A 22,054-nucleotide genomic window follows, 5' to 3' on the forward strand; every position below is an offset into this window, starting at 1 on the left:
ATCAAATGAAAAATAAGGTAGTCCTTGTGGCGTCTTGTCAAAAGTAAAAAGCCTATACTAAGAAAAACATATTGCCAATCCTTACTCTAAATACAACAAGATAAGTGTGGGATAATGTTCTCAAGAAAGAAAGAAAGAAGTGTTAACAAATAATAAGTCAGGATGTGTCCTGAGGGCACAAAGTGGATCTCCTGAGCACAGCACACGCTCAAGCTTTCTCAGCAATAGCCGACAGTTCCGTACCAGTTATCAGGTTCTATGATGGTTAAGTCTCTTTTCAATAAAACGTCTCTTACCTACGAGGGCCTGATGTATTCAACAACAAACAAAGAGTTTCTTTCCAAATGGACTTTGTGTGATAACTTCTGACCCCTGGATCTCCCTCGGCTGGGCTTGGACCCAAATGACAAGGAGGACAATTCACTTCCCCTGGTCTTCCAATACTTCTTGCATTCACAAATCTTAATGTATTTTTTAATAGTTCGCCCCTTTTTGTTGGCTTCCCTCTGCCAGGTTCACTTTCACCAACATTTACAGACCGTTCACTGTGGACACATCTCGGCCGGGCTCAATTCGCTCTACACACTATTCATAGGAACTTCAGGCCTCATCCCTTTTGTTAGCATCCCTCTGCCGGGTTCACTCTTGCCAACCTTTACCAAACAGCTCACTATGGACATCCCTCAGTCGGGTTTACTCTTGTCACCATATTCTATGGGACTTTTAGACTTCGCCCCATCTTGTTATCCCTCCGATGGGTTCACTCTTGTCAACCTTTGCAACTGGTGTTCATGCGCTCATTTCATCAAGCGGGATTCATTTCCCTTAGCTTTGCAATCATCTGTCGGTCAAAGACTCAACTGTACAGAGGATTTTATAAGACCCCTTTATGACCACTTTGACCTCTTCTTGCGCTTTCCCAAGGCCGTCTAGTTTTTGTAGTTTCTACCATCGGGTAATCGGCCAGAGTTTCCTACATGAGCACCCGCGTTGTGTCGGACTCCTCTGTTGCTGGTTTACCCCATCTTCCATCAATAATATCTTTTAGCTTTTCAAAGTTCAAATTAGCCGTTGGCTATTTTTTGTTCAACACAGTTCGGTTTCTTACCAACCCTCCCTTCGACTCACCAGCTGTGATGAACCGGATGGCTTTCTTTCTCCTTGTTGTCAAGGATGGTACCACCAAGACAAGTGTCTCTCCCCGGGTTAGTATTCCACATAGGAGAGTCTTGTGTACCATTAACATCTGCTGCAATACACGCTGGCTATTGTTTGCGGTCTTCTGATTCCTTCTGCGGAGGATTCACGGGCCTTGGTCGGAAAGGGCAAGGTCGCTTCTCTCCTTGTCATCCTCTCGGTATGCAATGTCTTTCTCCTCCTCTTGAGCTGCTGTGCTGAGTTAGCTCTCACGTTGTGCGGTCTGCCTTGCTGCTCTTGTGCTCCACCTTTTATCCCTATGGGGTTGGGAAAGGGCCATCGGGTGTGTGCGATTCTGGTCAATGGCCTGACTTTGCCTGACCCTTGTATTGGGACATGTCAGGTAAACAACTCCAGTATTAGTCCGTTATCTTTCGTGTTGTGCGAAAATGTTTGTGTCGGAAAGGTGGGGAGGCAGTGTTTTGGAATATCCTACGTGGTACGATGGGGGAAAAGGTGTTGAAAGAAGGGGGATACCGCTTCTCACCTGTCAGTGTCCCACTCCCCAAGGACCCCTATCCAGGTGATCCTCCCTCACTGGTCCGCCCCCAGGAACTGGATGCAATAGCGATGGCTGTGTCTTGCTCACCTGGATGATAGGTCCCCGGGGACAAGCCAGGGAGACACTGTGTTTCTCACATATCCTTCCCCTGTGCGAGGTGGATATACCTGTTTTTGGTTAGATTTCCTGTTAAGACTAGACAAAGAACAGGGGTGAGAGCTGTCCAGGCACTCTTGCATATTCCACTGATCGATTTTAATAGGTCGAGGTGAAGGGATCTTATCTGACTCTCTGTAATAACCTATGAATCAGGTTTCAAAGGCTGTGTTGGGTTTCATGGGTTTTGAGTTTTCCCAATCCCATACTGAAGAGTTGTGAGAGTTGTGACTTTCCTGCCAGGACCTCTGGGCAGAAAGTCTCCAAAGGGGGTGGAGATTCCTGTAAGAGCGTAGAGAAGATGGGAAAGTCTTGCCCCAGAATAACTTCCTCAGGGAGTCCTGGAATTATGGCTGATGGTATATCACAGGTCTTGTCCCGGATTTCTATGTGTACTGGTATTTTAGGATAGATTTCGTTGTCTCCATGTACACAAGTTACTCGGACTAGGGTTGCATGGTTTAGGTCTTGTGGTGTAACTAAATCAGCCCGTATAGCGGTCTGCTTACTACCTGAGTCGATTAAGGCTTTTACCTGTTTCCCAGTCACCCAAGGTTTTTCATAGGTGAACTCGGTAGGGGTTTGACATAAGCAGATGCTAAAGGTCTCTAGCTCTACTTCTGCTTCTTCTCACTCTTTACCCTTCAAGCAGCCTATTTCCGTATGTTAATCTTTTATATTCTTTGGACAGTGTCTAGCTAGATGTCCGGTTTCTCTACAGGAAACACAGACCAGAGGCGGTGGTTTGCTTCCTTTTACTTCCTCCCTTCTGGTTTCATCTTTAGGTCTTGGATCAGGTTTCTTGAGCTATACTCTTTCTCAAGGCATCCATTCCTTAGCTCTATATGACCCTCCTTATTTATCAATTCCCTGGGGTGGAGGGCGATGGATGGGTTTATGATCTCCCTCCCTGGTCCACCCCAACGAACTGGATCCAATAGTGATGGCTGTGTCCTGGCCACCTGGATGACGGATCCCTGGGGACTAGCCAGGGAGACACCTTCAGGTTTCTCACACCTCCCCTCCCAGAAAGCCTCAACTTAGCTACTAGCAGAATAAAACAAACCATGGACAATACAAGTTGCACATTCTGTTCAAGAGGGACAAGATGTTCCGTCCTTTGCAAGTGATGCAGACAGAGGATCTCAACCCTGTCTGGCCTTTCCCTGTATAACCTGGGTGTTTATGGAAGCGTACCCACCTCATGTCCCTCGCCATCTGAAAGTGCCTGGTCTGCAATAATTCAAGCTGGACTTCTATCAAATGAAGCATCAGATGCCCTGCAGCAAGTATGCATGCTTTGGCAAATATTTTTGTTTTTGGATGAGGCTTTAAATGGCTTTACTAGCCATTGATTTCCTTTGGCCTCAGGAATGCATAGCATATTTGCCTCAGGAGATAATGATGTGCTTTTCCACTGATTCCCATCAACTGGTACATTACTTTTGTTTTTGTTTTATGCCCTATTACCCAATTTGAGCGATCTCTGGTTTTTTCTATCCCTTTTTAGTGAAATTCTTTTTTTAGGAGAAAATGTGTTTCTTGTGCTGTTTTATTTAGCTTATTTTTAAAGATTTTTCAATACGTGGATGTTTGGAGGTTTATGTGCCCAAATGCAGTCATTACCCTTTCAATGGGATTTCTCATGCATTCTCTACTTTGCTCTCACTGGTAAACGTTTAATAGGGATAGTCAAATTGTAATACAATAAACTGCTTATGCATGCTTTATCCCATTCTGCCATACCCTCAACGAGAGCCATCTGTGGAATGAATTATAGGTAAAGTCTACAATTCACTCCACATTCTACATAATTAATCTATCCCTAAACACAGGATTATTACCAAAGTCATTCAAATCTGCATACATCAAACCTCTCCTAAAAGATGAGACAGGAAACACAGATGACCCTACTAACCCATATCCAACCTACCGTTTGCAGCGAAAATCTTGGAGAACCACATGTGCAAAAAACTACTCAATCATGTAGAAAGCAACGGAATACTTGACCAATCCCATGTTGGCTTCAGACCTATGAGAGGAACAGAATCAGTGCTCCTCTCCATATGGTACGTCCAAAAAAATGAATGTGGACAACAGCACCCAAGCGGCCCTCATACCACTGGAAATATCAGCATCTTTCAATACTGTCAAACACACAATTCTAATAAAGAGACTGGAGGAATCTGGCATTCAGTGCTCTGCACTACTGTGGCTCAAATCTTTCCTCACCGACCGAACTGAAAGAAACCACATTCCACCATTTACATCCAACACATGATGTAGCACCTGCAGTGTATTACAAGGATCAATGCCTTCCCGACTTCCCTTCAACCATGATATGACCCCCCCCCCCCAATAAAGCTCATTCACACTTATGAATGGACAGCCTACAATGACGCAGATGAAGCCCAAATCTTCAAGATAAGTAACGACAACGACCCTGGCAACACCCTCAATAAATGCTTCACCAACATAAACCCCTGGATGGCAAAAAAAAAACCTAGGCAACAACCTCAAACTAAACCCAACCAAGACAGAAATAATGATCTCACCACAAGAAGGCAGTCCAACACAGACATCCCTTATCTGCCCCACCTCCCCCCCCCCGCCCCCTGAGCATGTGAACCCAACCAGAGATGTCAACAGTGATAAATTATTTGGGAATTCTCAAGAACAATGGTCTCACCTTTGAACCACAAGTCAACGCAATAGCAAAAAAAAGGCGACCTCCTGCGATTAATTCGAGGGATCCTCTCCTACCTCAATTTTGCACACAGAGCCCTCATGACCATCTCCTTGGTATTATCTAGGATATACTATGCAAATAGTTTCTACCTAGGAATGACCTAATGCCTCCCCAAGAAACTACAACATATCCAAAATACTGCAGCAGGACTACTCCTGGTACTAAATATAAGGGTCCACATCACACTGGCACTATGAAGTCTACACTGGCTACCAGTAAAGAAATGCGTCCACTTCAAAGCCCTATGCATTGCCCATAAATCGTTACATGGACAAGGAGCTGAATTCATCCAAGCAGCAATCCCCAGATACTAACCGAGAAGAGACTTTTGATTTAGCACCGACCTCCAAATAGAAACAAAACACTATGAGAAAAGAAAATGTGGAGGGACCACCTTCTCCTAACTGATAGCAAAATGATTGAACTCAGTCCCGAAGGAAATCGGAATGACAGAGGACCACCTAACTTTCAGGAAATGACTAAAAGCCTGGTTATTCAACTTGCCGCGATAAACCTATCCAACTATACAGCAACCACCCTCACAAGCGTGCCACGCAACCCATAAAATGCCTGCTGCTATAGACCATAAGCTGGAAACGAGAGATAAATACAGATTGAGTATTTGTAGCTATGTTATTGGTTTTCAGAGAACACCCCAAACCCACTAACAAGTTCTCTTTTCCCCACAATCCCACATACAACACACCCCCATAGGGCTAGTGAATTGACCCAACAAATCAAGAAACCTCACATCACCCTCTAACCAAGCTACAAACCCAATAACTTCTGAAAACAGTGATGAACCTAAATGTATCACTCCCCTTTAATTGGCAGACACGCACACGAACACCAATGTGGGATAAAGCACACCACCAGAAGACTTTGTCCACTTTTGTTAGTCTAAACCCTGATGGAATACTTCAAACCATATATTCCAGTAAAGATACACCAGTGCTAGGACTAAGTAGTACTGTGACGAGGAGGCCCTGTATGGAGGCAGGAAAGAAGTGCCAGCAACATTCTAGTTGTTGCTTAGGCATTGGAAATGTTTCTCCAATAAAAAGGGAAAAGAAACAACACAAATGCTAGTAGAAGCAGCAGCAACAGTTGTAGTGGAAGCAGTAGCAGTGAAATGCAATGAAAGCAGAGCACTGGAACAGAACGGAGAATCGTGGAAGAGCAGACCTGGAGTTCTACTGGTCTGTGGACAGGTGCTGAATGCCGAGAGCAAACGTCGCTCTGCGACCAACTAATTATTTTCCCTGAAAACATTGCATCTGCAGGGAGCCTGAAAGCTGACTGCTGTACGTGATGTTCTCTGTGAGCGGCAGCAGGAACAGAACACAGAAAGGTGAAGCAATATGCTGAGAACCAGGGACGCCACGGTTCGCCAAGGAGCTGAGCGTCTGGCGGTACTAGCGATGTGAGGCACAATGTTCAGACCGGACAAATAACACGGTTTCAGACTCCCGCGGGGACCAGACAAACTGTTAAAACGACTGTCGACATCCAAGACCGCTTTGCCTCTTACAGGACAGAAAAGGTAGTTTGCATATGAACTTCACTAAATGGTTCCAGTACCGACACTGGAAAGCCAAAGGAGACATCCCAGGTCCCGGGAAATCTGAGTCGGAGGACAATCTTGCCTTCAAAACAGGTAAATTAACAATAAAGCACATGCCTGTAGCAAAGTGGCCGAGGGACCAGAGGGACTGCTGGGGAACCCGTGAGGGGGTAAAAGAAACCTTGGAGTGGACCACCGGCAAGCAAAACCATAACGCAGAGGTTACAACAAACAAGTGGTGTATTGAAAACACCAGAGGCTGCTGGGCAGGGAAGTTAACCCGGGCAGTTTTAATACAGAAGGGAGTAAACATTGTACACAGTAAATTTAAAGAATCCTCAAGCTCAGAATATATTTGCCTTGTACAAGTGCCACTCTTCCTCGTCCCCAGTGACTTTGTCAAGTACAAGTGACAATACTCGGCAGGAGAGTAACCCAAGTCTGTCAGAGACGGTGAAAACCTTAGCTTGTCAATTGCTCAAATATTATCAGTCAAAGGAAAGACCAGAGGACGTGGATTCCCCACACTACCACCCCCCCCCCCCGGCATTATCAGATCTGCTTGAACTTTCCCCCATTGGTAAGCGGACCACAAGTAAGGAAATCGTACTTGGAAAGTTTGTTTTGGGCACACTTTTTGGGCATTTTACTTTCCATATTGGAACTTATTCACAGAAATTGAGGAAGGCTGGATGAAAGCAGCCAAAGGAGACTTTTAAATTTCCCTTGTAGTTTTTGTAGTATTTGGAGTGTGAGGATGAGATTCAATTTTGGACAGTGGGCATTATTTTTGACATCCTGATGACTGTGTCATTAGTTTGTTTTTTTGAGGCAGGGACCCCCTCATAGAGTTTGGGCTAGTGAGGCATTTTCCCACCCCTTCTATTATTTAAATAAAAGAATTTTGGAAAACTACCTACCTGTGTCCGTATCCTTTACTCTGACCCCCTTACACACCCTTCCAGGCACAACGAGCCCAGTATACAAAACACACCCATAAACATAATCGCACAGACTACAGTTCCTCCTGTTTCTGCACGGATCAACAGAGAGCACAACCTTTACCCTATCCCTCTCCCCCTCACTAATCAACCCACCCCACCTTTCCTTACAGAGCCATGTGAGCGCCTGAAACCATGAAATGGCAGCGGTGTGCGGTATAAATCAATTTAACATAACATATTTTGATCTGCATGACTTAGGTTATTGCGCCAGGCAGCAGCTACTGCATTACAACTTTAACGACATCCTGGAGCAGAGAATGTAGGAACTCTTGCTTTATGTAAAGGCAGACCAGTGAGGATGCAGGCAAATTGAATCCTTTTGCACTAAAGCTTCACTGGGAAGGTTGTCTTCTCCCTGAGAAATCTTAGGAGGTACATAGGCATTGTGTGACAGCATGGTATCAAGAGAGACACAGACTCAAAGATGTTAGTTTCAAAACCCTTATTTAGGTTCTCGGGTTGGTGTAATGCCTAAATGGCCCTAACTCTAAAGGTATGGTTCCCTTAACTGATGTTTCTAAAGGCCGTCGACGTCTGATAGTTCAAAATAAGTCTGTCTGTGTCTAAACCTATGCTTGTCCTCACTCTTTACAGAAACGTGATAGGAAGTCTTTAAAAGGGAAGAAAACAGTGGTTCAAGGGTTGGTTTCAGGTGGTCTTCTCTCCAGGTGTAGGTTGGTCAATGTCACAAAATGACCTTCTCCACAGAGCCCTTGCAATATTATCAAATGCTTTCAGCATCTTTGGTTCCTTGGGGGTCCCCTCCCCAAGATTCAACATTTTCAAGTTCCAAACACCACAAAAGAAATATAACAGTTCCTTTTGAAACTTCTCACGGTACCCTTCCCCAAGCTTCAATCTTTTCAACACTGCAAAACAAGAAGTCTCCAACTTTGCTAGGCCTCTCAGGGTTCCCTTGTCCCAGTTTAGGCCCATTTTGGTTTAAAACACAAGTTCAACCTTTCAGGCTGCACCTCTCCTTTCAGATACAGGTCTATCACACACACTTCCCTTGTGGGGTACAATCAGACTTTTGAAACTGCCTGGTTCTTTGCTCCTCCTAGGCGTGACCACTTTGTTTCTTGCTCCTCCTCTTAAACCTTTCACCTTCCTGCACCCCTTCTTGTTCTCCTTGGATTCTTTCTCGTGCACTCTACACCTTCCTTTGCTTTCTCATCATGCCTCTTGCGCACTTCTTGCGCACTTCTCGTGCTTCCTGCACTCTTGAAACACTGTCCTTTGTACCATGAACCATCTGCACTCTAAAAGTGTTTGTTCCACTTTTCCTTCTTTGCACTGTTCAAATGCCTTTCTTTCACTTTTACTTTTTTTCTGCACCGCTAGCGCAACTTCCTTCTTTCTATTTGTCTTATTCTGATTATCGCGTACGCTTTTCTGTCCTTTGTACACTTTATCTCACTTTCCACTTCGTCACGCTTTAAAACTGTGCCTTTCTCCCGTTGTGCTTCAGTCAAACGCATGCTCCCCAGTTTCTCTCTCTGACCGGGCAGCGTCACGTTGACAAGTGCTCCCTCCGGATACACGGGGCTGAGGTCAGGGTCTCACCACTTGCCCCTTAGCTACCCTTGGGACCAGCACACGTCCCAAGGGAACAAGCAGTTTGCCGAACGCCACCATCGGGATACAGGCTGCCTTACTCTGCCTCCTTGGGGACACGGCTCCCTAGCCACCCTGCAGCCCCTCACAAACACTGGGCCAGCGTCTCGCATGCCGTTCTCCTCCTACCTTCCACCCCTGCTGCTCTCTGCTCCTTGGCTTCTAAGCTCCGGACAGCAGCCCCAGCTCACTCCCCTCCTTGTGAAAAACCACACCTTTTATAGTAAAAAAAAAAAACAGTCAAGTGGAGTCAGGTGTGACTGTTCATTATTAAATGCCGGACCCTGCCTGACTCTATTAGTGGACAACTGTTCTTTTTATAATAGGTTCCCCTTACTTTCCCCATGTTGTTTCTACGGGTAATCTTTACTGCTTAGTTTCCTCCTTCTCATCTCAGTATTTGTTGGAAATGGGGAGGGGGAGATGGGATGCGATTGATAATACCCCATGAAGGCCGAGGGCGGGTGGGTTGGGGCATTATTGGCAATGGGGAAATACCATGCCTCGCCTCTGGGTATCCTCCTCCCAATCTCTTGCGACCCTCCACTCAGGTGATCCTGCCTCGCTTGTCCACCCCCAGGGTCGGGATACAAAAGCGATGGCCCTTTCCTGGCCTCCTGAATGGAAGATCCTGAGGGTGTAAGTGGGAGAAAACAGATTTCTCACAGCATCCAAATTCTGAGAAGCAATGATTCTTGCAAGTGACCATCATTGCTGCCCATTGACAGGGAGTTACCAACCTTTTGGGAAGCCTGACTAACACCCAATTCTAATAGTATTCAGGCAGGTTTTGGAAATGTCTTCCACTAAAAGAAAAAATGAAATGGAAAAGGAACAATCTTCCCCAAAATATCTTCAGATCAAAAATCACACCACACTTCCTACTCTTCAGCATGATGGGCACCAACTCCTGTAAGTGTTTCATTTATAGCAATATGTGTACTGTTTATAGGGAAGCAATGTTGACCTTTCCCACTAGAGGTATCACTTTAATGCATTACTGTCAGGATTGCCTTGTATCGTGCCCACTGCGTGTAGACGAAGAATTCTACCCAACAATATAACCCTGTGTATGGATAGAAACCAATACCAAGGGATCTATTATTTGGAAGAATGGACCCAAACAGGTGCAGAAAACCTCATAGAACCGTAAAGGAAAAGGCACATTAACAACCTTTTCTTAGTCAATAACAAAGGAGTACAACCAAATGACACCAACCTCAACTGTGGTATAACTAGCAATGGATAACACTGCACTGGCTGGCAATACAGGATAGAATCAACAGGTGTAAAAGGAGATCTGAAGCATATGTAGAATGACAAGGAATATATATGCAAGATGAGATAATGTTGAGAAGGATCAGAAGAGTGAGAAGAGAAAGGTCATGGGATCCTTACCGTGTGTTGAGATGAGACAGCGTCTAAATGGAGGCAGCAAGGTTGAAATGCTACAAGTACGGTCCGGAAGCACTAACAAAATGATAGGACTATTCCTGATGAAACGCGAATGCCTAGAGACCAGGAAGTTCTTTGCAGTACCCGACGAAACGAGGACACTCCCAAATCACCCCTCAAGGTACCTAGGAAGTCTCTAGTCTGTACCTGGATGATAGAGAGTGAATAAGCTTCCGGACTTACGGGGTAGCGTGTGCAGCAGGTAAAGATCCAAATGAACTAGCAGTCCGTTGAACAATCCGAATCGGCAACAGGAGAGTCAGTTCAATATCCCAAAACAAGAGGCGAGAGCAGTCTGTAATGAGTTTTGGGTTGGCAATGGGAGGTTTCGTAGAATCCAGATACGGAGAAAAAAAGCAGTCCTTTGAGAGTTCCGGCTCAGCAATAGATCGGGCAGGCAGGTAACGGGAAGGGGCAGGAAAACAACAAAGTCTAGAGGACAAAGCAAAGTTCAAGAATACCAGGCCAGCAATAATCAAAAGTAATTCTGAACAGGCAAGGAGTAGGAAGAGACGAAGTCCACGAACAGGCCAGAAGTCAGGAAACCAGGAAACACAGTAAATCTAAGACACAGGACGTAACACACTTTAGCCAAAATCAGAAGTGCTGACTAATCAGCAAGGAGTAGTTTAAGAGCTGTGAAGTCACATGACTGAGCGTGCGTGTGATGTCAAAAAGCTTTAATGTTTATGCCCTAATCTCCATGGCAACTGTCACCGCGTAGTAAAGGGCATATGTTTCTTAACTGCTGTAAATGTCAAGAGACGACCACTATTTTGCGGTGCACCATATTTCATCCGATGAAAAGGCAGTACACGTGATTGCATGTATACTTTTGGGGCACTAGGAAGCTTACTCGAAAGAGAATGTGACGGAAGAATGGATGAACCACCGGGATTCCTGACAATTACGTATGCCAGAGGATGCAAGGTAATAGCCATGGTTAAGAAAGAAAACCGGCTACAGCTGTTATTCCTGGGTCTTTCCCTTTTTCAGTATTACACCCTTTAATTTTCCTGTTCGTCCTGATTCTAACTCAATATAGTAATGTTGTCTTTAAATAAAAAAAGACAGGAACCAAATAGCTTGCGCCCTCAGCTCAGTTTATTTTTCACTTAAAGTTCCAATTTTTGTGCCCTCTACACGTGTTTCACTGTTTTAGGTTTCAGATAGATCTTCAGGAGGGAATAACTTAAGAAATTAATTCCATATTTGTTTGTTATACAATTTTCTCAAAATTGGATCTAAAGAATTAAAAAAACATATTTTCAGCATAATATCCTTTTGTATGCGTTGCAGACACTAATATAAAGCTTATATACTCACTCACAATTTTCTCTCAATCTTGTTAATTTGATTTGAACATCTTAATTTCTATGCGGTAGTTCCAATTTGAAAATTGCACACTCTGGGCTAGGAAAAGATGGACACTTCAATTAGCTAATGTTGTGCGGCTTGCCCTTAATCAATCAATCAATGCCTAATATCTAATCAGATCCTGACCTTACCTTGATTTTTGGTAGATATTTTCAAATTCTGCTCTTCAGCGTTCTTCTTATGGCCTGATAACCTGATGTATCTGTTGGTTTTCCTGCCGTTCTTATATATGGTCGGTGTAGCGGTCATGTGATAACTTCAATCACCTGACCGCTCCTCCTTTTTTGAGAATGAGATTAATTCATTCGGCACTTTCTAACTTTGTTTCGTTTTCACTCACGCTAGCAAATGCGTGACCATAATGTCCTATGGCTAATTTCAATTCACATGATATGCTGCGTTGCGTGATCACGTTTAGGCGCCATTTTGGATTGGGAAAGGTGCTCTATTTTACTAGCTATTTTCGTTCCTAGCCATGACTGCTACATAAGAAAATATTGACGCTAATGACAGTGTCCTTTTACTAGTAAGGACATTTTTAGTAGTGTTATACTACTTCCATCTTTTACTTACCTGTAATTCAGACGATTTTTATGAATCATATATTAAGTGTTTGCAACCCTTGGAATATACATTTACAATTCATATTTACAATTTACATATACAGATTAAAGGCTGAACAATACATAATCATTATAGCAGGTGTATTAATTCATTGTCCGAATTCAGTCCTGTATGGCAACTGTCCAAATTGCAGATACAAAATGCTTCTCTTATCCTCAGCATTTTTTCCAAATTTCCTCCTCTTTGTGGTTTAGTGATTTTTTCAATTCCAAAAAACTTTATCTCATTGGTGGGTTTGTTTGGGTGTTCTGTAAGGGAATGATAGCCCAATGGGTATCTCATGTCTTTTTTGTGTAATGCTCTGAAATGTTCCTGTATTCTGATCTTAAGTTTTCTCATTGTACTTCCCACATATATTTTCTGGCATGAACATGTAATTGCATATACTACTGTTTTTGTGTTGCAATTGATAAAAATGTTAATTTTGTAATCTGTTCCATTTGGCAAAGTTACTCTTTTTTTCCCATTGTCCGAGTATTTGCAGCTAATGCAAGTTGTACGCAGTGTTTTGTCTGTCCAAAGTTGGGGTAATCCTTCTTCTTTTTGCTTTTCTATAAAGTGCGAATGACCTAATGTCTTTTAAACTTTTCGCTCTTTTGAATGTTATATGCACATCTTCTTCAATATACTTTAGTATGTCCTGATCCATTTGTAAAAGATGCCAATTTTTCTTTAGAATATTCTGAATTTGTTTACTATTAACGCTATATTGTGTGATGAATCTCACTTTTTGTTCCTTTACTGCATTTTGGATCTGTTTTGTCTTTCAACAATTCTCCTCTTGATTTTGTTTTTGTTTTTTCATACAATTTCTCTAAGTGTTTTTTGTTGTAGCCTCTTTGCCCGAATTTTATCATTGCTTGTTTGGCATGTTTTTCAAATTCTTGTGTTTCTGAACAGTTTCTTTTAATTCTCAATGTTTCTCCATATGGGATTTTCCGAATAATATGTTGAGGATGATGACTTTTTGCATGTAGAATTGTATTTACAGCAGTTGGTTTCACATAGAGAGTTGTTAGGATCTTGTCATTTTTGATATATATTTCTAAGTCTGAAAATTGAATCCGATTTGCACTTTGGTTGGTGGTGAATTTTAAGTTATATTGGTTTGAATTCAGATATGTAACATAGTTATTCAGAGATTCTGTGTTGCCATTCCATATCAGAAGAATATCATCAATAAACCGCCCCCAATATATGATATTGTTGTGTTTGGTGAAGGCGTCATGAGTCCAAGCGTGTTCAATTTCAAAGTGGCCAACATATAGATTAGCATAAGATGGTGCGAATTTGGCTCCCATGGCCGTTCTCTGTTGTTTCCTGTAAATCTTGTTGTTGAACATAAAAATATTATTGTTTAGTGTAAAGTTTAGCATTTCCAGCAGCATTGCATTTTGATTGTAGATAGAAACTGATCTTGTTTTTAGAAATTAGTTTGTGGTTTCTAGTCCTTTGTCATGTGGTATGCTTGTATATAATGATGAAACATCCAGAGTGACCAACAGATAATTTTGTTCCCAATTTATTCCATCTATTTGCTGTATAACATGCTTGGTGCCTCTGATGAATGAAGTAAGGCTTAATACAAATGGCTGTAAATGAGTATCTATGTATTTTGATATTGGCTATGTGATTGAGCCTATACTGTTAATTATGGGTCTGAAGGAAGGAAAATTGGTGTATGGTTTATGAATCTTTGGTATAAAATATATAGTACCCATTATTAAGAAAGAGTTAATCAGAAAATCTTTTTCCAAATCTGTTAGCAGGTTCTGCTCTGTCCAGGTTTTTACCATTAGGGTCCATTCCAGTAATAATTCTGCTAAAGGGCTAATCATTCGTTTTTCATAGCACTGTTCTTGATTGAGGTGCTCTTCAGCTGCTGTTATATAATCTTTAGTATCCATCACTACGATGTTACCTCCTTTATCTGCTTTTTTGATTGTCACTTCTGAGTTCATCCTTAACTGGTCAATGATTATTTTTTCTTTGGACCCATTTTGAGTTTGCTTCCTTTTATTTAGTCTTCCTTCGAAATATTGTGATCTTAATTCTTTTGTAGTAGCTTTATAAAACAGATCTATAACATTCTCTTGCGCCAATGCTGGTATAAATGATGATTGTGGTCTTAAAGTTGTTTCTTCACTTAGGTCAATTGCAATATTCATTTCTTCCGTTACTTTCTCCACCGAATATGGCTCTTCAACTTATGTTAAATTTAGAAGATTTACTGTGTTTTCCATGTGTCGGATCGTTAGCTCTGAAGGAATATCAGTATATTATTTGGTTTTCTTCAATGTTTCAATTTGTGAAAAGTGTTTCTTTAGTTTTAATCTTCTGCAAAATTTGAATAAATCTGCATGTAATGAAAAATAGCCTGAAGGCGATGGTGGGCAGAAGGTGAGGCCTTTGTTTAGTATTTCTAGTAAGTCTGTCGATAGTTCAGTTTTTGATAGATTCACCACTATATTTTCTTGTGGGGTTTTTGATTTTTTGACTTTGTTTTTACTCCTTCTCCTGTTGAGGCAATTGTTTGTATTGGTGCCCCTGCCCCTCTTCCCCCTCCTCGTCCTTGTCCTGATTGTGTTGAGATATCTGGGTTTTGCTGGTTTCTGGAATATTGTTGTGTGGTCTTCGTATTTTTGTACTTGGGATATTCTTCTAAAAAAGCTGCTGATGATTCTAACTTAGTATGTAGTAATGAAGTAGTAGGATCCACATTATGATTTTGAGGATCACGTTGAATTGCTCTAGTGCTTGAAATAGAAATGTCCACTACACTGAATCGGATGCCATTTTTTCATCTAGTGTATTCAGCAAGCTCATCCTCTGTGTCATCCATTCAATTAAATTGTTTGAAAAGATTGATGTGGGCTTTTCCCTGCAAAATCCTAAATTAAGCCATGGTTCTGTTGACAAGCACCTTGCTCAACACTCTGATCAGGATTTAACAGGGAAAATGAATTGTAAGTTACAAATTGGTGAAGGTTTGTTAGGGTTTAGCGATTTTCTTTTGATACATTTTACATAGATCACAAGACTATTCCCTACATAATGGGACTGCGCTTCTTACTTGAGAGGCTGATGAAATCATCAAGCAGGCCTTCACGCCCAGGAGACTTGCCACGCTACATCCTTTTCAAAGATTGTCTAACTTTCTTCTCCATATATGCTCATGCCATCTGTGAGCAGGGTAACTTTTCTTCTTTCAATAGGTTTATTATCTGATTAGTGGGTTTTTTGTGCATGTATGTTTAATAGGAGTGGGGGTATTGAAAAGGCTTTTCAAATGTGTTTGTGTCCCCCTGAAAGCGAAGCAGGCTGGGAGAGTCTGGGCTGATCGGGGTAGAAGTGTGCATTTCCCCCCTCGAGCTTGAGGCATAGAGACTGCTTGGGTTGAGTCGGCACTCGGCAGCAGGGTGGAACCAGTTGAGGGATTTAGGGAGGTGAGAGATGAGGAACGATTAGTACTTAGACATGGCTGACCAATATGCAAAATGTGCACTCGCCATTAGCCATTGGCTAGTAATACTTGACTCTTGGTGAGTAAGAAATAGTGTGCTGAGTGTGTATATTCAGGATTGAGGTGGCAAGTGGCTTTTTTATGGTTGGCTAGTACCTTGCAACTTGACTCTTTGCCCCCTGTGCCTAATGTCTTTCCACTCTCCCGAGTGTTCAAGCCTCTCGCAAACCCATGACTCATGGTCCAGCAATTAATCACACTGGTTAAGAAAATGCTGGATTGGCAGGCAAGAACTGGATGGAGTGTGATGACATGAACTTGCCTGAAGACAGCAGCACGACTTTAGATTGAGACAAAGCACATACAGATGAGGCCTTTCGCTGGAATCGTGGCAGGCTGACAATATACTGATGATGAATTATGTTGAAAAGTGAAGGTCATTGGCAGAGAGGCAGCTTTTGTAGGCTGCTATGGCAAACACAGATGGGCTTTATTCTCATTTATAACTGGGCTTGAGCCAAGAAACGTAGAGTTAACCCATGTGGTACCTCCAGATATCACAGAGACCTCTGGACCCAATGGTCTGCAAAAAGACCTGCACTGATGATTTCTGACACAAGTCCTTATCCTTCTTTAGGGTGCCAGTAGAACAGTTATTCTTGTTGTTATGGTATTTATTGAGCGCGGAGAAATCTACAGGAGGCAACGGAGCACTTTACAAGTTACGGGGGAAGGACACAGTGAGGGAGGCAGAGATCCAAGAGAGTGGGGAGATTACAATGGGGGAGGGCAGGCAATTTGGCAGCAAGGGATCTACAGCAACCAGGGGAGGAAATGGGTGGGAGGCGGCAGATCGCCCAACCTTAGGTTAGGTGGGGAGAGGAAGGTTAGGTGGGGAGAGGAGGGTGTGTGGACCTTGGTATTGGGGAGGAGCCAGTCATTGAAGAGCAGGGTCTTGAGCTCCTTCCTGTTATATAGAAGCGAGATGGTAGAGTCTGGTGTTGACAGGGGGAGGTTCCAAAGGTTGGGCGCATACACCGATAAGGCCTGTCTTCCGGTACTTTCTTTCCTGTACCAGCGCAGCTCAAGTCTGAACATGTCTTTATTTCTGGTGGATCGTAAACCTCCGGAGATGTGTTTCTCAGTGCAATAGCTGAGGGACTTCAAGGCGACAGCCTTGTAGATGTTGCAGCAGGATTTGTACATGATACATTCTTGCAGTGGGAGCCAGTGAAGTTTGAGGAACGGGCTGATGTGGTCAAATTTGCACAGCCATTCGATGATTCATTCTGCAGTATACTGGAAGCATCTCAGGGGTGCCAGGGTCGTTGCTGAAAGGCCAGTCTGTGTGGGAGAGGACCACGTCTTTGAAAGCAAATCTGTAGTTGTTTTCGAGGATGAAAGGCTAGTTTTTCCACAGGTAAGTTGGTAGCAAGCCATTTGTGTCTTCCTTGCTATGTGCTGGTTGAAGGAGATGTGTGTGTTGATGTCAAACACAAAGGACTTAGCGCAGGTGGTCAGCTGGGGTGTGAAGCCATCACGGTACATGGCAGAGCACCAGGTCTGGATGCCAGGGTGTTCAGTGATGTTGGTCATCAGTAGGAATTTGGTCTTGGAGGCGTTGATATTTTGGTAAGCACTGGATATCTCGGACTGGCTCAATGTGAGGCAGCCCTTCAGCCTGCGTATGTCTTTGATGGGGGATATCTTGAGGAAAATCTGCATTCCATCTGCATATTGATTGGTGTGGATGTTGTGTGGAACCAGGAGTGTTTTGAGTGGTTTGATGTAAAAGTTGAAGCTCATGGGGAGTGCATGGGTCCTTGTGGGACTCCACAGGCGATGAGTAGAGTTGATGATCGGGAGGAATCCATTTGGATGAATTGGTGGCGCTTAGCAAAGTAGGATTTGAACCATCTGAGGACGAGCTCGCTGATCCCTATGCAGTGATATAGAATGTTGGTGAGTCTGTGGTGGTCTACTGTGTCAAATACTGCTCAGAGGTCAAGGAGAACCAGGAGGCAGGTGGCGAGATGGCCATCATTGAGGATGTTATGTGCATTGCTGATCACCTCGATGGAAACCTTGTCTATGAAGTATCAGGGTCTTAAGCCAGATTAGTAGGACTAAATGAGGTTGTTGACTTGTAGTTTTTGCAAGAAGAGAAAATGAATTAGCATAATAATCAATGGATTTCATAGACTAGTGTAATTTAAAATTTCTCGTTAAAACAAAGGCAATTATTTTGTCATGCAATATAACGTTGAATTAGGTAGTGCTTGTGTAAAATGTGGAGCTCCCTGTGAAAAAGTACATTTATAATTCATAATTGGGGGTTTAAGAATTACCACCTCTTTGAGCTGGAGGGTATGGGTAGGGTAGTTCAGGATGCCCTTTAAATATTTGGTAACTAGATGAGTTTTTTAAATGTTTTTGTACATTCATAGCTGATTTGGCATCCATTTTGTGGTGATTGGACCCGGATGGATGTAAGTATTTTCACTAGGTCCATTGGCAACGCTGTGTAAAGTAGGTGGCAACAGTGGTTGCAGACCTAAAAAATAAAGGTACATTTTTTCAAAACTCACCTTGGGTGGAGTCCAAAAGCCTTTATTACATGGACTCCATCATAATCTCATGTCAGTGTTTTCAGGAAGTGGATCAGGCACTGGGCATTTTAGTGGACGTCTATGCCAAGAGTAGAGTGGTTTTAGGCAACCCTCAAGTGGCTTTTTCAAGAGATGTTGGAGCCACCTTACTGTAATCATTTCTTCTGGGCTGTGCAGTTACACGTGTGGTGTAGTAGAAGGAAGCTGTGATTATTCTGCAGGACACATTACCATTGGGCTAGAAAAGCCTGATGAAATATTGGAAACATTACTGTAGTACGAGTAATAGAGCTCCCTATGACAGCAAGCGAAGTGAAGATAAGCAGCTCTATAATATTCTCAGACACTAAATGTCTTGGACGTTCCCAACCAAACGTTATCAGTCATCCCCGTCAAAAACATTGTCCTCATAGGTATTCTAGTATATTCACTAAGCACAATATATACAGTTCTGGCCACTGCATGCACACATGCACTCAGATACACTTTCCCATTGATACTAATACATTTGTCCTTTCCTCCATACTGATACTGATGGGATGTCTGTCCCGATGGGAACAGTCCTGGAGTATACATTCTTGAGTATGTATTATTTTTGTGCTGCAAAAATGCCTTCATTAAAGCAAAGCCACGGTGCATGTGCGGGCCAATCGTGCCTGCCTCTGCCCCTATTGACTACGCCCCCAGCCATATATGCCCAACATTTCTTTTTCTGCATTGGTGGGACTGGGAGTCTTTAAAAAAAAAAAATAAAATTGCCAGCTTTAAGCCTTCACTTCTCCACCTAATTTATATTTGTCTTTGGCCCATTCCTATTTATCCTTACACATTTTCCTCATATGCCTTTTGAAAAAGGGAGTTCGGTTGCCAAGGTTTGCTCCAGCCACTTTTAACTTTGAGATCCACACACGTTTTAATTTCTGGGCTCAAGCCTCCACTGGGTCTTCTGTGCGACATGTTATGACCTTTATTTTTGTGCCCTTGAGCCAGAGCTTCATCACTGGGAAGATCTTTTCAGAAGTGTCTTCTCCTTCTCTTTGAGTTCCTTTGCTGCAAAGAAACTAAAGAGGAGTACAAAACCGTTTTTCACAACAGCCCCCACCCAGTGCTCTGCAACTTTTTTCCTGGTAGATCGGCCCATGCGCTCTTCGGCGGCTGCCCCCGGCAGTACTGTTGATAACGCTGAGGTCCACTGCTTAGGGGCCTAACACTTTCATAGTTCCTAGCCGCCACCATTTTTTGGGTAGCCTTTCTTTCCCAATACGAAAAATACCGGTCTGCTGTATGCACCCATGTGGTTTGCATGTCCTTGTAGCGATTCACTGGTTTGCAGAGTCCTCCTGTTCCCTTTGAGAGAGCCAGAGATAGGGCCAGGTTCAGTGCTCTTTCATGCATAAAACTTACACAGGAGAGTGCCACCTCTCGATCCCAATGTTGATGGCGAAGGGGGAGAGGTAGCAGGCATGAAGAGAGCGATGCTGCACTCAAGTGGATGATCCATTGGTTGAGTGAGCTTCAAGTGAAAATGTTAGGACAGTGAGAGTGGGCAGACATGTGGGAGGTATACTGGAACCACACACATAGGAAGGGGGGTGTTTGATTTGGTTCCCAACACAGACTTGCACACTAACCTTTTAAAGATTACATTTATAAGACCCATCATCTACTCAATCCGACTGACTTAAATGTTTTAATGCAGAGATTGAGGTGCACACAAATACATTCTTCAGGTGAATAGATCATGATTGTCTGTGTTTGGAAGATGAGAAAGGGTGGATGAAGCTTGCAACAAACATAGTTTATGCTGCCTTGCTGAATCCTATAAACGTCTTAAATATGCTTATTTCTGTTTCTTTGACAGTGGGTTTAGTCTGTTACCTGGCATTGACTCCGCCATGAAGACTGTGGGCATTATTATATCTCTGGCTGTGATTTATCAATTTTCGGATGCAACGCTGTCAAAAACTGATGTCAAGAAATCTTCCCCTAAAACTCCAGAGGCCAAGGTAAGATACTATAATGTATTGTTAAAACATCATGATTGCAAACCATACATTTCTGGGTCTGGCCTTCAGCCCCCTGGTATTCCATGCGGTTTTTAATTTTGGCATGTTTAGTTTGTGTAAGACCCATTTGTGGCCCGGTTAAAACTTGGGATATGAAAAGAAATCCTGAATAAAAGCATGGAAAAGATAACACCTCTGTCTACTTTGACTGTATCCCAAGAATACCTCTCAGACAGTGTTTCAGAGAGATGTTTTCATTCTTGGAGGATGCAAGCTACATAAATACATCCGGAGGTTTTAATTCTTGAAACGCACTATTGGTGGAATAAGTGTTTTAATGTTTTAACTGCTATAACTGTGGTGGGTTTGGAAATCTCTACATGCCGCTTTTCAGCCACTTCATTGCGCTGGCACATTGATGGGTAAACAGAGGAAAGGGTAGTTTTACAACAAAGACATCCAGGCGACTTACTGTGTTGAGAATTTGAGGTGTGACTTTCTGGTCTTTCAAGAAGAGCTTTTTATGCTTTAGGGCTGTAAGCAGAAAAAGCCTTGTAGCTCAGGGTAGAAACTGAGCAGAGACTAGAGCTTGGTTTTTGATGGAGGGTTGGTGGGGGATAATCTTAGGTGTTTGTGTAACAAAATGACTACTGCTCTGCAGGAGTGCAGGGATCAGTAGTGGCTAAAATGTCTTTTCAGACCCACACTACTACTAAACAAGCACTGATCTGAATCATAAAGGTGAAACAAGCACACACCGACGGGTATACCTCATTCACCTCTTTTGGAACGTGGCCCCAGTATATGCTTTATCTTCAGGAGGGTTATGAACACCCGCTAGTCCCTGGGGGTCTCTCATCCAGGTGGCCAGGACACGGACATCGCTATTGGATCCAGTTCCTGGGGGTGGACCAGTGCGGGAGGATCACCTGGATGGGGTCTTCGGGGAGTGGAAGTGGCACACCGAAGGGTGAGAGGCGGTATCACCTTCTTTATGACACCTTTTCCCCATCCTGCGAAGTGGGATACTTGGAAACTCTACCCCCCTCCTCCTTTTCAACACAAACATAAACGACAACAGACTAATACGCGAGCCATTTACCTGACATGTCCCAACAAAAGGGTCATGCAGAGTCTGGCAATTACCGACAACTACACACCCCTTACAGGCCCTTCCCTTCCCCATTGGGATAAAAGGCGCAGCACAAGAGCACACTGCGAGCAATGCTGAACGCACGAGTGAGCACCTATTCCAGGACGGCAGTTCAAATGGAGAATAAAGGCAGCGAGACCTGAAGGGACGTCCAGGAGGGAGTTGTCCTTGGCCTTTTCAACCCAGACCTGCAAGACCTCTGATGAAAGAAACATAAGACCGGGAATCGCAGCTGGCCAATGGTGTGATGGATGTCAGCAGTACATGGCACCCTCCTGAACTGATAGCCAGGGCGGGGAGACGAGGTTGCCATTGTTGTACTGTCCTTGACTCCTGCGGCAAAGGGACCACCAACGAATTCAGCACAGCCAGTGATTTGGGAGGAGCTGATAGTTAACTGGACTGTGTTGGTTTCAAGGTTGCAGTGGCAACAGTAAGAAGATAATTAGACAAGAGGTCTTTTGTGAACAAATTGGTACCAGAGAGTGGTACGGCGCCACGTGGGCACTCAGTCGAAGGTCTCTGGCTGGTGCCCCTCTTATGAACAAAGATATTGTATTGAACATTGGGAAGAAAGA

The 22,054-nt window shown here is 43.3% G+C and overlaps 1 protein-coding gene across 3 annotated transcripts in view; it reads left to right on the forward strand.

Annotated features, from left to right (window-relative positions):
- CHID1 (chitinase domain containing 1) overlaps positions 1–22,054 on the forward strand; it is a 1,865,353-nt gene that overhangs the window by 135,685 nt on the left and 1,707,614 nt on the right. For all 3 annotated transcript variants that reach the window (XM_069624010.1, XM_069624012.1, XM_069624011.1), the window contains one exon: positions 20,179–20,323. In XM_069624010.1, coding sequence (XP_069480111.1) covers positions 20,213–20,323 — 111 coding nt within the window. In that variant the 5' untranslated portion in view covers positions 20,179–20,212. The remainder of the gene's footprint in view (positions 1–20,178; positions 20,324–22,054) is intronic.

Source organism: Ambystoma mexicanum, chromosome 11 (genome assembly GCF_040938575.1).
Source record: "Ambystoma mexicanum isolate Mex_15411 chromosome 11, UKY_AmexF1_1, whole genome shotgun sequence".
Lineage (NCBI taxonomy): Eukaryota > Metazoa > Chordata > Amphibia > Caudata > Ambystomatidae > Ambystoma > Ambystoma mexicanum.